Source organism: Lepus europaeus, chromosome 1 (genome assembly GCF_033115175.1).
Source record: "Lepus europaeus isolate LE1 chromosome 1, mLepTim1.pri, whole genome shotgun sequence".
NCBI lineage: Eukaryota > Metazoa > Chordata > Mammalia > Lagomorpha > Leporidae > Lepus > Lepus europaeus.
In genome coordinates, this window is record NC_084827.1 from 116,730,643 (window position 1) to 116,747,183 (window position 16,541).

The following is a 16,541-nucleotide window of genomic DNA, read 5'->3' on the forward strand; positions in this document are numbered from 1 at the left end:
TATTTTCCTTTTCTTTTTTTCAGATCAGGCTCCACTAGGGGAGGTAGCTGAGGTGAAGAGGAAGCACACGTGGCCCGAGAGACCCTGCTTGCCTACACACTCGCCAGGAGCGGGAGTTGAGGGTGGGGGTGGGGAGGGAGGGTTCCTGCAGCCTCCTGCCTCACCTGAGACCTGGCCGGTGAGCTCATGACGCAGGTGTGCCCAGCAGTGCTTTGCTTTGAGCACAGGTGGACTTTTGCCTTCAGCTCCTATTTCTCCCTGGGATGGGAAGTGAGAATAGACGCACTCTCCATCCTATCAGTGGGCACCCTGCTCCACAAGGCCAGCAGCTTTTCCCAGTGGACGTTTCGCTGTCGGGGCTGCCTGCCTCCTGGCACAGCCAAGGGCAATAGAAACAGCACAGGCTTCCAGAAGGACCAGGCTGCAGGGCCCACGTCACCACCAGCCCAGCAGAAGTAGCACCTAGGTTCACAGTATATCAGGGGCCTGGGAAATGAGTTGAATTTCTTTTAAAAATCAGGAGGAAAATGAGTTCGGCAATTGCACTCCTAGGTATGGACCCAAAGGCATTGGAAACAGGCATTCAAACAAATCCGCGCACACACATGTTCACAGCAGCACTATGCACAAAAGCAAAGAGGCATAAACTCAACATGTCATCAACTTATGCAAGGACAAACAAAATGTAGCATACCCATTGCTCAGCCATAAAAATGGAGTCTGACATACATGGTATCATGGATGAATCTCCAAAACTTTATATTAACAAAAGCCAGACAAGGGCCCACGGTGCAGGTATCCCTTATGACCGCTGGTTCAAGTCCTGGCTGCTCCTCTTCTGATCCAGTTCTCTGCTATGGCCTGGGAAAGCAGAAGATGGCCCAAGTGTTTGGGCTCCTGCACCTACATAGGAAACCCATAAGAAGCTCCTGGCTCCTTGGCTTCAGATTGACCCAGCTCTGGCCACTGAGGCCCATTTGGGGAGTGAACCAGTGGATGGAAGACCTCTCTCTGTCTTTCTCTCCATCTGTAACTCTGCTTTTCAAATAAACAAAGCTTTTAAAAAATTGTTTACTGATTTATTTGAAGAGTGACAAAGATTGACAAACAGAAATTTTCCATCTGCTGATTGATTCCTCAGTTGGCTACAAAAGCCAGAGCTGAGCCAGGCTGAAGCCAGGAACCAGGAACTCTGTCCAGGTCTCCCACGCGGGTGCAGGGGCCCCAGCACTTGGGCCATCCTCTGCTGCTTTCCCAGGCACATTAGCAGGGAGCTGGATTGGAAGCAGAGCAGCTGGGACACCAACCAGCCCTCTTATATGGGATGCTGACAGTGTAAGCAGAGGCTTAGCCTGCTGTGCCACAACACCAGCTCCTAGATTTTCAAAGACAAAAACAGAAGGTGAATTTTCCACGAACCTTTTGTAGGTACCTCATATTACATGATTCTATCTACATGAAATGTACATAAGAGGTGAATATGGAGGACAGCAGATGAGTGTTCTCAGGGGCTGGGAATGCCTGCTTAATGGGCATAGGGTTTTCCTTGGGGGTAATGCTTTGGAACAAGATTCAGATTGTGGTCGCACAACGCTAGGAATTTGTTAACCGCCACTGGACTGTATGCTTTGAAACAGTCAAGGGTAAACATGGTGACTACAGTTAATAACAACATATTCACACTTGAAAACTGCTGAGAAAATAATTTTAAATGTTCTCATCACAAAAAAAATATGTAAGGAAATTCATGGTAACTGCCTTGATTTAGACATTCCACAAGACATATATATTTCTCAACGACATGTTGTATTTCATAAATGTATGCAATTATTGTCAAAAATGTAACTTAATTTTTATGTTGAGGGAACTTTATCTAAATTTTTAAAAATGAATCCAACCTAGATTATGATAGCACTTTAAAAGTTCATGGAAATTGCACATGATCTTTTAATTCTACTTTCTGTGAACTTTTTGTGAGAAGATACAATTTATACAATTTATGAAAGAATCCTTACAGCTAAGAGTGCCCAGAGCCCACCAGTCACAATGCAGCCCTGCACAGCTGCACAGAGCATGGAGGGGAGCTGGGGGGAAGAAGCTCCTGGGAGTACGGTGAAGTCAGGCCATGGCAAAAACCTGGGATGCTGTGTGAAGTGGGAGTTCTACGCAGACTGTTGATTTAAAAAAAAATTTTTTTTTTTTTACTTCTTTTTGTTTGAAAAGTAGAGACAAGGAAAAGGACCCATTCGCCAGTTCACTCCTCAAATGCCCACAACTGCTGGGGCTGGGCCAGGTCGAAGACAGAAGCCCAACAATCAATGTAGGTCTCAGGGCCGACACTATTGCATAGCAGGTAAAGCAGCCACCTGCAGTGCTGGCATCCCATATGGGCACCAGTTCAGGTTCTGGCTGCTCCACTTCCAACCCAGCTCTCTGCTATGGCCTGGGATAGCAGTAGAGGATGGCCCAAGTCCTTGGGCCCCTGCACCCTCGTGGGAAGACCCAGAGGAAGCTCCTGGCTTCTCGCTTTGGATCAGCGCAGCTCTGGCCATTGCGGTCAACTGGGGGAGTGAACCAGCAGATGGAAGACCTCTCTCTCTCTCTCTCTCTCTCTCTCTCTCTCTCTCTCTCTCTCTCTCTCTCTCTCTCTGCCTCTCCTATCTATGTAACTATCTTTCAAATAAATAAATCTTTAAAAAAACAATGTAGGTCTCCCATGTGGGTGACAAGGACCCAAATACACTGAGGTCTAATGACAAGCAGGGAACTATTCACCTTTTCAAGAGCATTTTCAGTGGAACCACGGGGCAAAAGCCAGACGGGAATAAATCGACAGCAGTTGGAGAAGCGGAAGTAGAGTATGTGTGGGCACCTCTTTCAAGCAGCTGACCATGAAGGCAAGCAGTAGGTGACAGCGAAAAGCCAAACTCCTGCTTCACTCACCCCAGTTGCCTGTCCATGGGGGCCAGAGGGAAACTATGGCAGGAGAAATTTGGCCCAAAACAAAGAATTGGTGCTGCCAATTCTTAGAGATCAAGGAGCTCGAGTTTGCAGCTTGCTCGCCCTCAGCTCTCAGTGTGGAACAAAGGCGTGATCGCCCTGGGTTGGAATCCATAAAGGCCAGCTTACCACAATGCTGTCTATCCCAGCACCAAGAAAGAACCGCCTGTGAACCCGATCGTTACAGGGGCACGCAGAGCACCAGCCATACTGGCTAAGCCCCACGCCCAATGCCACTCCAGCATCTCCTACCATGCTGTCCTCCAAACCCCTGCTCCCTGTGACACATCAGCTTAAATTCTGGGATGTGAGAAATATCTCAACAACTGGCCGTTTATTCTTTGCCAGTTGAGAAGGGAAGTGGCCCAGCCAAGCCCAGGTAACACAGGGCCCTTAGGTTGGGGTGGTCTTTACCTCCACTGTTCCTTTGGCTGGTCATCAGCAGCCAAATGGCTTCCAGGCCAGAACACCATTTTTTCCTTCTTTAAGCATGATTAGGAAGTAGGTTTTGTGCATATGTTGCCGTAGTTTCTAATTTCCATTGTAGGGTTGATTCACTGTCTCCAATACCGGAGAAGAACTGAGCAATCTTTGGCCAAGAAGCCCAACCCCATAAACAACTTTCTTTTTTTTGTTTCCTCCTGCCCTGAACTTGGCCTGTCAAGTAAGCCTTATGCTAAACACTGGAGCCTGAGCATGGAAGGCCCGATGTTCTTTCTTTGACTGTCATAAAAGGTTTATTAGGTGTCCTCATGAACACAACCGCGCCAAGCAGCCAGAGGGCCTGCACTCGGGCTCTCACGTGCTGGAGGGTGCCGTGTTCCAGATGTCACATCTGTGGACATTTAGTGGGGTTATTCTGTAGCTCTTAGAGGATCATGTTTAAGGAGGAAAAAAAGTTAGTCCTTCCCTAAGTTTGAAACAAAGGGAGGATGCTATTATAACACAAAAAGGGTAGGAAACTAGAGAAACCAGGTAGAATTTTCTCAAGTTTGGAAGGGTAGTTGCTGTCACAATGTCATCAGCCAAATCTGACTGCAATAATCAAGCCAGAAATTATGTTAACCGTTTCATCCCAACTTTCCACACACATCACACCCACCAAAGTCTGCTGAATGAACATATGTCATCCACGTTAAGAATTCTGGGAAGCTAGCTGTGGCACCTGTGATAACCATATGGGATCTGCAGTCAGCAGCGTTGGAGATACCATCCACATTTACTGACTACGTATCTTGCAGTGCCTCTTCACCTAAGCTGGAGCTGCGACCAGAGACAATGCTTGCTCCACTCACTGCATAATGGTTTAAGGATCAAATAAGGTTACATGTAGGGAAGAAAAATAAACAGCAGGACAGAGACCATACCACTTCTATTTAACATTAAGCTGCTGATCCAAAAATATCTTAAAAATAGAAGTAGAGGAGAAATGAGGAGACAAAACTTCTGACTCGAAGACACATTATGACTGCCTCCATAAAAATCTTACAGAATCTACAGGTGAACTACTAGAACTTACAACTTAACTATGTAAGGTTGTTAGACAAAATCAATTTACAGGGGTTGGAGTTGTGGCATAGTGAGTAAAGCTGCCACCTGCTACACCAGCATCCCATATGGGCGCCAGTTGGTGCCCCAGCAGCTCCACTTCCAATCCGGCTCCCTGCTAATGGCCTGGGAAAGGCAGTGGAGGTTGACCCAAGTGCTTGGGCCCTTGCCACCCACATGGGAGACCCTGATGAAGGTGCTCCTGGCTGCAGCCTGGCTCTGCCCTGGCCATTGCGGCCACTTGGGGAGTAGACCAGCAGATGGAGGACCTCTCTATTGTAACTCTTCCTTCCAAATAAACAAATCTTTTTTAAAAATTTTCAAAATAAGTTTATAAAAATCGGCAGCATTTATTTATACCATGATGAAATGATGAACAATATTTAACTTTAAAAAGCTTATTCTCTGTAACAATTAACAAAAAAGTGACATTAAAGACCTGAATAAACAGAGAGGTACAGAATGTCCATAGTAGGAAAATGTTGTTCTTCCTCAAATTGATGTATAAGTTCAATGTGATCCCAATAAAAATCTTAACATGATATGGGACTTGGTAATTTAACCCTAAGTCACAGAAAGAGGCAGGGTCCAAATCCATTCTGCAGGGCAGGAAGGGGTGGGCAGATCCAGACTTTAAATCCATGCGGCGAGGGCATGGTCTCAGCACAGGGACAGACGGGAGTCACAGAACAGATCCACACACAAAAGGAAACTTGGAAATGGCAGAGGGAGCATCACCATCAGGGAGGAAAGGATGGGCCATCCACCAAACGATGCTTGGACGACTCACTACCCATGTGGAAAACATTAGACCTCAACGCCATAAACAAAATTTTCAAAGCAGATTAAGAGGCTACATTGAAAGGCAAAGCCATAAAATTTTTTGAAGAAAATATTTTTATGACATCAGGTAGAGAATTTCTTCAGAAAGACCAGAAAACCACAACTCATAGACAATAAAACTGCAAAACAAGACACACAAAATAAAACCTCATAAACAAAGTTAAAAGGTAAGGCTCAGACTGGGAAAAGACTATCAGCTAACACATCTCTAAAACGTGTATGCAGACTCTATAAAGAGTATTTAAAAAGCAGGGCAAAAATGCAAATCCCAAAAAGTCAAATGGGCAAGGGATATAAATAGCCAATTCCTTCAAAAGAAACATAGGGTCCAAATTTATGAAACTATGCTCAACTTCACCAAAATGGAGAAATCAGAATGAAAACCATGAGCTCTCACTTCATATCCACCAACCCATCATGTGCAATAGCCTATAGTCCTCCACCCTAGGATGCAATGAACAGCTTCGGAAACAGCTTGCTGGGCTTAATGTCTTCTTTACAATATTCAACGCAAGATGGGTGTCTGTTGTGTAAGGAGACCCCTACGGGGAGACACTCTGTAAGCGCCATACCTGAGCAGGGGTTGAGTGAGAATTAAAAGGTATAGAACCACTGAGAAAACAGTTTCTGCAGTTCGAGAGTGTTCAGTTATGCCTACTAGCATCAGTGTTTTTATACATACATTGAACTTTTTTATTCTTTTTTCTCAATTACACTTGTTTTTCCAGGATCATTTTGCCAAGCTTAAAAACAAAACTATTTTCATCAGAAAAAAGGACTGGGGAGGATACAGGGAAACATGAACTCCTATGACCCGCTGGCAGGAGAGTAATTGGATATGTGCTCTCTGGAGATCAATTTGGCAGTATCTCACAAAACTGAACGTAAGGATACCCCACTGGTCAGCGTCCAAGTCCTAGACACAAACCTCCACAACGCACGAGGGAACATGTCAAGCATTTCACTATAGCACTGTTGATGACAGTCAAAAATTTAAAGTGAAAATATCCATAGACAAGAAAACAGGTATGTTCATTCAACGGATTACACAGCACTTAAAATGAACAGGGAAACGTGGTTGTGTGGCTACATTTTAAAACCATGAGTGACAAAACAAGTCCCAGAAGGTCATGGATAGGATGACACCATTTATATAAAGCTTCAAAAACATCTACTGAAGCAAACAAAACCACTCATCATAGCACGGCAACCAACATCCAGCTGAAAGCAGCGGGTATCTCTATGGGTACCAGGAGAGATAGGGAATGAGTCAGGGTGACACAGGAGATTTCAACTCCAACTGTACTTATTTCTTTTCAAAAGATACAAGCAAATTTTAGTAAAACAAGTTAATAGTGTTATGGCTGGATAATGGTCACACTGCTTTCTATGTTTTTCTTAGAAACATTCCATAACTGGGCCGGCGCCGTGGCTCACTTGGCTCATCCTCCACCTGCAGCACTGGCATCCCATATGGGCACCGGTTCTGTCCCGGTTGCTCCTCTTCCAGTCCAGCTCTCTGCTGTGGCCCGGGAAGGCAGTGGAGGATGGCCCAAGTGCTTGGGCGCCTGCACCCGCGAGGGAGACCAGGAGGAAGCACCTGGCTCCTGGCTTTGGATCAGCGCAGCGCCGGCCATAGCGGCCATTTGGGGAGGTGAACCAATGGAAGGAAGACCTTTCTCTCTGTCTCTCTCACTGTCTTACTTTTATCTGTCTATATATATATATATATATATATATATATACATACATACACACACACACACACACATATATATTCCGTAACAAGAGGGAAAAAGGCACAATACAAACACCTTCAGTTTTCCTAAAGTCTCTGCTGCCAGACACTGGGTGGATCACGACGAATGAACTCATTGACACCCAATGAGGACAACTACTTCCTCGTGTGGGAAGAATATTGATTTCTACAAGGCTTATATTTGCTACTACTTAGTATATGCTAGGCACAGTAGGAAATGGTTTACATGCATTTAATCTGCATAATCATCCCCATAAAGATAATGCTACGATCATTCCTGCTTTTATAGAGAACTGTAAGAACTTACAGTTTTATTGAGAACTTACAGAGGCTCAAAGTAGAAAGGCAAAGAGCCTAAGGCCACTTAGCCAGTAAGCAGCCAGGGCACCAGCTCAAGTGTGTTTAAGTCCAAAACCTATGCACTTAAACACTGTTACACTTGGAAGTTTCACCTTTACTAAATGAGTCACAGTGAAAATGTCACCGTTATCAAGAGTTAAAATGGGAAAGATGCAATGAACTCTAAGTGTTTAAAACATCAGGCTGTGAGGAGGAGTAAGTAACTGGGTATACATAGAGCTATTCTGTAGTCAACACAGGCACAGTCCTTTGGTAGGAGGGTGTCCTGACAAAGGACTTCCAAGCCTTTGGCCTGATGTTTCCTCAGGCACACTCTAACAATCCTTTGTAGGCTCACCCTGATTCATCAAAGTTCCACAGGAACTGCACCCTCATCTCAATCTGATTCATCTGTCAAGCCTGAATGTTGACATTTTCTACAGCACAAGTCGCTGTTTTAAACCACTGTGTCTGAGACAATGTCAGGTTTTTCTGTGGGCATTTAGTAGTAACAGCCTCCTGAAGTTAAAAACCGAAGTGCAGGAGCGTCTAAGGTTTTAAGCCTATCTTCTGGAGACCCCAGGAGCTAGACATGCAGCTAGGCATGAACACTGGAATGAAAACCATAACGTTCTCAGAAATCAAGGCAGCCATTTTTTTCCCCTTCTGGGGTTGAATGGCTTCTTTGCTTCTCTGTCTCACATGCATGTTCCAAATGTGACATCTCAAGGTATTAGTTTTTCAAGTTCTCAGAAAAATATGACTCAACTTTGAGCAAATTTCCACTCCTTTTCCAACAATCCAAACAGCCTCTCCCCAAAGGCGGCAGGAAACACTACTCAGAAAGCAACATAAATCATGCAGATATCCTGAAAAGTATCTACTCCAGCCCTCCCTGTATCTTCTTGTGGTCTAGATATTGAAGCCTTAGACATTAGTTTGAAGAAATAAGCTGCATTTCTCTAACGGCCTTTTCCACCCTTAAAATCACTAAAAGCTTAGTTTTATCTTTCAATCAAAATTAATCTAAAGGTTCTTCGGCTGGTTCTTAAGAAATATTAAAGTAGAACTCTACAGGGTAATTTTTAAAAATTTATATATGACAGAATTAGAGAGAAAGAGACACAGAGAGTATCTCCCATCTGCTGGCTAACTCCCCAAATGGCCCCAGCCACTGGGGCTGTGCCAGGCCAAAGCCAGGAGCCAGAAGTTTCTTCCAGGTCTTCCACGTGGGTGCAGGGGTACAAGCACTCGGGTCATCCTCTGCTGCTTTTCCAAGCACACTAGCAGGGAGCTGGGTCAGAGTGGAGCAGCTGGACTCAAACCAGCACCCATGTGGGACGGCACAACCTACTGTGCCACAGAGCCAGACCCTTACAGCATAACTTGTTCAAGATGTATCTACATCTTTCATTCTTTTCTATCCTTTCTGGTAAGGCAGTACCAGAACCACTAACAATTTAGACTCTTACATGTTCTTTTCACATTTTTGAATTAAAACCAAGATTTATTCTCATTTTCAAGAAAGAAAATCAATGTATGAATCACACACAACAAAAACTCCAAAACACTCATCCCTACACAACAAACATGAAATTCTGGAGTTAAGAAACACGGGGTGGGTTGTTTGGCCAACTGGTTAAGACACCAACTAGGACACCCACCTCCATCAGACTGCCTAGGTACAAGTCCCAGCTCTACTCCTGATTCCAGCTTCCTAGTAACATACACTCTTGAGAAAAACAGCAGGTGATAGCTCAAGTACTTGGGTCTCTGCCACCCCCATGGAACCCGGATTGAGTTCTAGCTCCTGGCTTTCACCTGGCCCAGCTGGAGTTGCAGGCATTTGGAAAGTGAACTGCAAAATGAGAGTGCTCTCTCTGCCTCTCAAGTTTAAAAAACAAACAAACCAGAAACTAACAAGATAAGAAGGATGGAAGACAGTACTGAGACCTTGATACAAGCCAGGCACTATGCTAAATGCTTACATTTAATCCTCACAATTTTATGAGGAGAATCATTATTAGTTATTTTTTAATAGATGATGAAAATTAGGTTTCAATACAATAAGAATATTACCAACACATCTAGTAAAGCTTATTAGCAGGATTTAGGTACAAGGGAGAAAGGCTCGAGACAGGTCTCCTTTTTAGCACATTTCTAACACCAAAAACCTGTATTTTAAGGAAATACAATTTAAAAAATAAATATGAGCTACCACGCACCTTTTAAAAAACTGCTCTAAGAAATATATATTCCAATAATGAGGAAAATCTTTTAACATCAAATAAAAATGACAGAAACTGATTCTCAATTGTTACACATTTTAAAAGTAAATAATTTAAATGGATTAAATTTCTTAAATGCAATTTTATACTATTACTTTGCTCAGCATCAATGTCAACAATCAGAAATCTTTTCCCCATCCCTAACTCAGCCGCCCATATGCCCATCTTTCTCTTCACCAACAAACATTACACCGTTCTAACCCTGCTGTCTCCATAGCTTTCCCCCATGCCCTCAATTAACCAGTCTTATCCACTCTTGAACTGCTTACAAAGATCAGTAAGCAACTCAATGACAAAACCAAAAGCCTTTTCTTCTCATTCAAGTTAATCCGCTGCATTTGAACTTCAGCATCTTGACAGTTCCTACTGTTTCATGACAACCTCCTTGACTGCTCCTGCTCCTCCACCAGTTTCTTAACACTGTGGCTGTTTCCCAAAGCTCAGTACCTGGGTCACGTTTTCATAGCGCCTGAAAATCCTGGACTTGAGTAAAGGTCAGGAATCACAGAATTTTAACCTCCTTATAAAACGTTTCTACTTCATCCCTCACAAATTCCCCTAAAGTCACAGCATCATTGCTAATGCTATTTCCTGTTCCCCAGACTCTTCCATCCAGAATTCTAGGTCTCCACTGCACTTTGCATCTGCCACTATCATGTATTTATCACAGCATATTCTATTATATGCAAATCTACCTGAAGGAGGCAAGTCGCATATCAAGGTATCCTTGTGTCTCCAACACTAAATAAAAATTTCATTGAAATATCAAATTCTGTTCCCAAGATATAAGCTAATTAGTTTTGTGCTGTCAGATGAGACTTAGTACTCATCCAATAGCAATACTATTGAAACAATTCTTTTACCTTAAAAACAATTTTTACTAACATCATATAATAAAACTATAAGTCATATTGTCTACTAATGGGTAGATATGACTACCATCTCAACTTGCATATGCTAAAATCAAACCTTATTCCAGTAGCCCAGATTACAAACATACTTAATAGGAATTTTTAATTTACAAGCTTGAGAATCTAAGCAAGCAGTACTAGGATTTAAACTACAGTGAAGATCCTAAAAGGATGCTAACACAGAAGTGATGACCAGAGCCACTCAAGGAGATGTTTCAAGCAAGACACAAGTTCACTCTACTCCAATAAGTTGATTTAGTAGGTCAAGCAGGAGGCCAGACATGTTTGCTCTTAAACATGATTCTCAGCACTCTGACAAATATTGGTTAAGGGCTGGTGCTGTGGCGCAGCAGCTTAAAGCCCTGGCCTGAAGCGCCGGCATCCCATATGGACACCGGTTCTAGTCCCGGCTGCTCCTCTTCCCATCCAGATCTCTGCTATAGCCTGGGATAGCAGAAGATGGCCCAAGTCCTTGGGTCCCTGCACCCACATGGGAGACCCAGAAGAAGCTCCTGGCTCCTGATCAGTGCAGCTCCGGCCATTGCAGCCATCTGGGGAGTGAAAGAGCGGATGGAAAACCTCTCTCTCTGTCTCTACCTCTCTCTGTAATTCTTTCAAATAAAATAAAATAAGTCTTTAAAAAAATATATTGGTTAAAAGCCATTTTCCATGAAACATATGACATGCCTCTTGTTCATATGTACACACGTTTTTAATCATTTTCACTGTATTGAAAGACCCAAGTTATTTACAGGGCACCTGACTCTTTTATTAGAGAGGTATAGCTTTGTTAAGAGTTTAAGTTTTTTGGTTGAGTCACTTTTCAAAGGCACCGAGTGTCAATCTAGAGAAAATGTGATGTTCCTGAGTGGTATTTTCTTTATTTTGAGGTACACAGAGTACAGACAACTGGTTCACTAGATGAACACTACAATAGGAATTATTTGCATATAAACAGTTAGTGCATGATGCACTAACTCTAGACTTCTGAAAAATAAATCAACTGACCAAAAAACCTAATAAGGAATATACTTACACTGAGAAATATTACACTCACATATACTTCTAATATATTTTATAATCAGAAAAAAATTTACTTCAGTCTTCAAGTATTTTTTCCAGAGTATATTCAACATTTTAAAATATAAAAATTATTTACAATTTGCCTATATGAGGTTGAATACTTTGATTTCGTTGGTAAGAGATCTAAAGTTCACTAAAACATTCCTAGTGGGTACTCAAGAAATCTAAAAACTTATTTATTTAAGTAATTTTCAAGACTATTTAACTTCTTCATTGCATTCATTCTCTAAGAACTTGATAAAATATGCTTTGAAACTCACAGATCAAGAGTGCTCTATAAACTTACTATAAAATCTCAACAATCACTCTAAAAAGGTTTATCTCCTGACTTAATGGGCAGTTTGCTCAAGTGAGCAACCTCGTCAGCTTAATCCTCTTCACACAATCTTAAGTAACACTAAAAATTATCTAAAGGAGTTTAAAGACTGAAACTCTAATCCTTGTATCTTCAAAATAATTATACGTTCCACTGATTCATTTCTCTAATTCCAAGCAATACTTCCAAGCTTACGTCTCACATTCAGAAAAACTTGTCCATATTTACACAAAGATTCTTCAAAACGTGTAAAATGGAATTATAAGTTTATTTGGTACAAAAAATTTTGAAAGCCATGCATACTTTTCTTCAGATGAACTCTAAAGACCCCTCACAGGTGTGTCTGGAGTCATCCTATGCATTCAGAGACATCACTGACAGTGTCAGGTTGGGCCTAGAGAACAGATGATGGAAATCTTTACCTCTACTGCACACATATGCAAAAAAATCTGATTTTACTTTAAGTTACCTAAAATACAGTCATATTAATATTTTGCTATATTTTCCTTTCCCCCTCTCCCACTTGTATCATGATTAGACACACACAGATTCAAAACAAACTTCCCAGGTAATCCTGCCATTATGTTACTTTCAGCAGTCTTTATGTCAGTTCAGATTGTTGATAAAATACTCTGAACACTGCTATAAAAGGGGAAACAAGAAACAGGTTACAAAATGGCAGGAATAAAATTGACACAAATCAATGAAGGTTAGGGGCTAACAGATTTTTTCAAAAGTTATATTTACTAAGCTAATTCTTACATAAAAATTTAGTGAAACTGCCAGTGCCTCTCAATCTTTTTAAATAAATATTCTTGTTTATAATCTCAGTACCTGAAACCAAGAACCTGAAAATACAAAAAAAACTAAGAAAAATAAATCACACAAATCTTCTTACCCAATATCACTAAATATTTTAAATGCACAGGAATACAACAAATTCAAAAGAAAAAAAATAGTGTTTTATTAACTACCACACTGTTATAATACACTTTAAACGTACAATAAGGTAGCCTTTAAATTTGAGGTGGTCTTAAGAATAACAAATGAACAGAATTTCAAATTGTTGAAATAGGTGAACTGCTGCAGTTATAGGTATACATTTAAGAAAATTGTATAGCTCTTACAAGACCAGCAATGTAACTTTATTTTGTACATTTTTAATTGAAAATATAAACAATAATTAAAAAATAAAAAGAAAATACAGCATAATAAAAAACATACGTTTCTCAATTAAATGTACTGGATACATATAAATTTTAAGGGAAGAAGCAAAAAAGGAAAATGGTTGATATTTAAGTGCAGACTGACTACCTAAACAAAAAAAAAAAAAAAAGACTTAAAAAAATATCATAAAACCTCTAGTTCTCTATGACTAATATCCATATGGTTGGAGTATCGTCACTATGAAAGTGATTTTGTTATGTTTGCATATGTTATACTTTACTGGTAATTTACATGATGGCTTTTAAGGCCCTGGCAGACATATGGTTTTTGGAAACAAGATTGGATAAAAATCACTGCTAAGACGCAATACACCTTATTATTTTTTTTTGGTCCTCCAATATTCAGAAAAAGGATAATTCACTATAACATTGTCTTACCACCCAAATGCCTCAACCTATACATTTTAAACTTTTTAAACATTGGTTATATTGCCCAACTTCGTTATTGAAAGAATATTATTAACAAGACATTATTTTGGCAAATTAAATCTTAAACATGGCTTTTCAACAGGATTTAAAAGGTGACTATCCCTAGAGTTCCATGTTAAAATGTAGTTTTCAAAACCTTACAAGAGTAATGCTTAAAATATTGTACATAGTTAACCTAATTAAAATAATTAGCTTCAAAATGACAAATTGATAAGCTAAGTAAAGCCTACACTATGTAACATTTGCTTGGAAACTTGATTTGTCAGTTATGCATAATAAAAATTCCAGTCATCAAGAAAATTACAAAAATTTTTTTATCATAACATGATTTCTTTCACCCACCAACTTTTTTTTTTATCTTACAATAGATAAATACCAACATGTTCTCATTTTTACACTAAACCACACAGGATTGATGCATTTGGTTAGACTACCATTCGCATTGTTAAATTCAATTTTCTCTTTATATAACTTGGTAAAATTTCATTTCTTCTAGATTCCAAAAGTACCTACAAAACCCATGCAATTTTACCATTTTTAATATACTATGGAATATCATACAAAGTAAGGCATTTCAGTGTCATGTATAACCAAGTTACTGTCAATCCAAAAATTTTTGCACATCAATAAAAAGATATCTAAGAACTTAGGAACAATATTCTTCTCACTACTGTATAAAAATAACCACAATGAATAAGTATTTGTGTAATATTTACTCCATTGTCTCATTTCCAGAAACTGTGACAAGCTGCAAAGGTATTTCAGTGTTGGTAAGGATATCTTGATTGCTGGTGGCGGAAGTATTAACAGTTCCTATCCCTGAAACAGAACCTTGTTGAATATTTGCAAGGATAAGTGTTGTTCCTCCTGCAGTAATCAAAGTATCATCTCTCGCAGCTTCCACAGATGCCAGCACTGTACTGCTAGAGTGAATAACCTTTTTGTTTTGATGTGTTTTAATATGTTTGGCAAGGTGGTCACTTCTCATAAAGCGTTTTGAACATTCTGGACAAACAAATTTCTTCTCACCTGTGAAAAAAAATTAAATTACTTAAGTTTTTAAAATTCAACTTTAGCAGATTGATCATCACTCCTGAAACAGACAGTATATCAAGAAAGACAGTGGTGGCAAGCAGCAGGAGTCAATTAAAGTTGTATTACTTTCATGAGCTGCCCCCTTGCAAAATTTCTTATAGTTTTCCTCAAAATAAACATGCCATCTTTGCTTTCTGATGAAAAGCAACGCGCAAATGTATGAGACTGACAATTAACTAAGCTTTTAAGACTTCAACTACATTAGGAGTTTGCTTTGAAATACTGAAGTTTAAAAGATACCAGTTGGGGTGGGTGCTGTGGCATCGTGGGGTAAATCAGGCACTTGAAATGCTGGTATCCCACATGGACGCAGGTTCATATCTTGGCTGCTCCACTTCTGATCTAGCTCCCTGCTAAGGTGTCTGGGAAAGCAGCATAAGATGGCCCAAGTGCTTGGGCCCCTGCTACTCTTGTGGGAGATCTGGAAAAGGTTCCTGGCTTCAGCATGGTCCAGCTCTGGCCATTGGGACCATTTGGGAAGTTAACCAGCAGATGGAAGATCTGTCTGTCTCTCTCTAACTCTTTCAAATAAATAAATATATAAATCTTTTAAAAAGCTAGTAAGCAGTCATTTGTAACATGCTTTTTTATTAAAGCATAAATAAAAGTACAATTTTAAGCTATAGTTAAGATATTAATTAACATGTCCATACAACTAAATCTTCAACTTTTTTATGAGTTCAGGCAACAGAGTACTTCCAGATAAAAGCAAAGACACGCCACAGCCAGCACTGTGGCGTAGCAGGTAAAGCCGCCATCTGCAGTGCCAGCATCCCATATGGGTGCAGGTTCTAGTTCCAGCTGCTCCTCTTCTGATCCAGCTCTCTACTATGGCCTGGGAAAGCAGTCGAAGATGGCCCAAGTCCTTGGGCCCCTGCACCCACGTGGAAAACCCAGAGGAAGCTCCTGGCTTCGAATCTTCGGATCGGTGCAGCTCCGGCTGTTGTGGCCAACTGGGGAGTTAGCCAGCAGATGGAAGACCTCTCTCTCTGTCTCTACCTCTCTCTATAACTCTGTCTTTCAAATACATAAATAAATAAATCTTAAAAAAAAAAAAAAAAGCAAAGACACAAGCTGGAGGTTCACTCTGATAGAATGATCCCAAGAATAATGGTGATAGGTAGCTGATGTAATTTCAGCTGGACTATTCAAAAGCAAATCTAACGTATTAAGATGTTAAAACTGTTCAGACCCTGATGGGGGTTGGGGGGTGTGTGACACCAGAACTGTGGCTTAGTGGGTAAAGCCACTGCCTGCAGTGCAGGCATCCCATATGGGTGCTGGTTCCAGTACAGGCTGCTCCTCTTCTGATCCAGCTCTCTGCTATGGCCTGGGAAAGCTCTCTGCTATGGCCTGGGAAAGCAGTAGAAAATGGCCCAAGTCCTCCGGCCCCTGCACCCAAGTGGGAGACCCAGAGGAAGCTCTTCGCTCCTGGCTCAGCGCCATTGCAGCCAACTGGGGAGTGAACCATCGGATGGAAGACCTCTCTCGCTATCTCTTCTCTGTTTAACTCTTTCAAATAGATAAATATTAGAAAAAAAAAATCCTAAATTTGTTCCCCAGCAAATAAAATGTTTTAATACAAAAGATGGACTGAATTTCCATTATACTGAAGACCTCTTACGCAACAGATTATTGGAAGACATGGCACAAGGCAATCTAAAAGGAATTCAGTTAGAAATCAAAGAATAAATATAGTAAATA

General features: G+C 40.8%; 1 protein-coding gene across 6 annotated transcripts in view; it reads right to left on the reverse strand.

Moving 5' to 3' along the window:
* Positions 1-13,027: 13,027 nt before the first annotated feature.
* The window catches only part of SP3 (Sp3 transcription factor), a 61,244-nt gene continuing 57,730 nt past the window's right edge, over positions 13,028-16,541 (reverse strand). For all 6 annotated transcript variants that reach the window (XM_062187923.1, XM_062187915.1, XM_062187947.1 and 3 more), the window contains one exon: positions 13,028-14,771. In XM_062187923.1, coding sequence (XP_062043907.1) covers positions 14,455-14,771 — 317 coding nt within the window. In that variant the 3' untranslated portion in view covers positions 13,028-14,454. The remainder of the gene's footprint in view (positions 14,772-16,541) is intronic.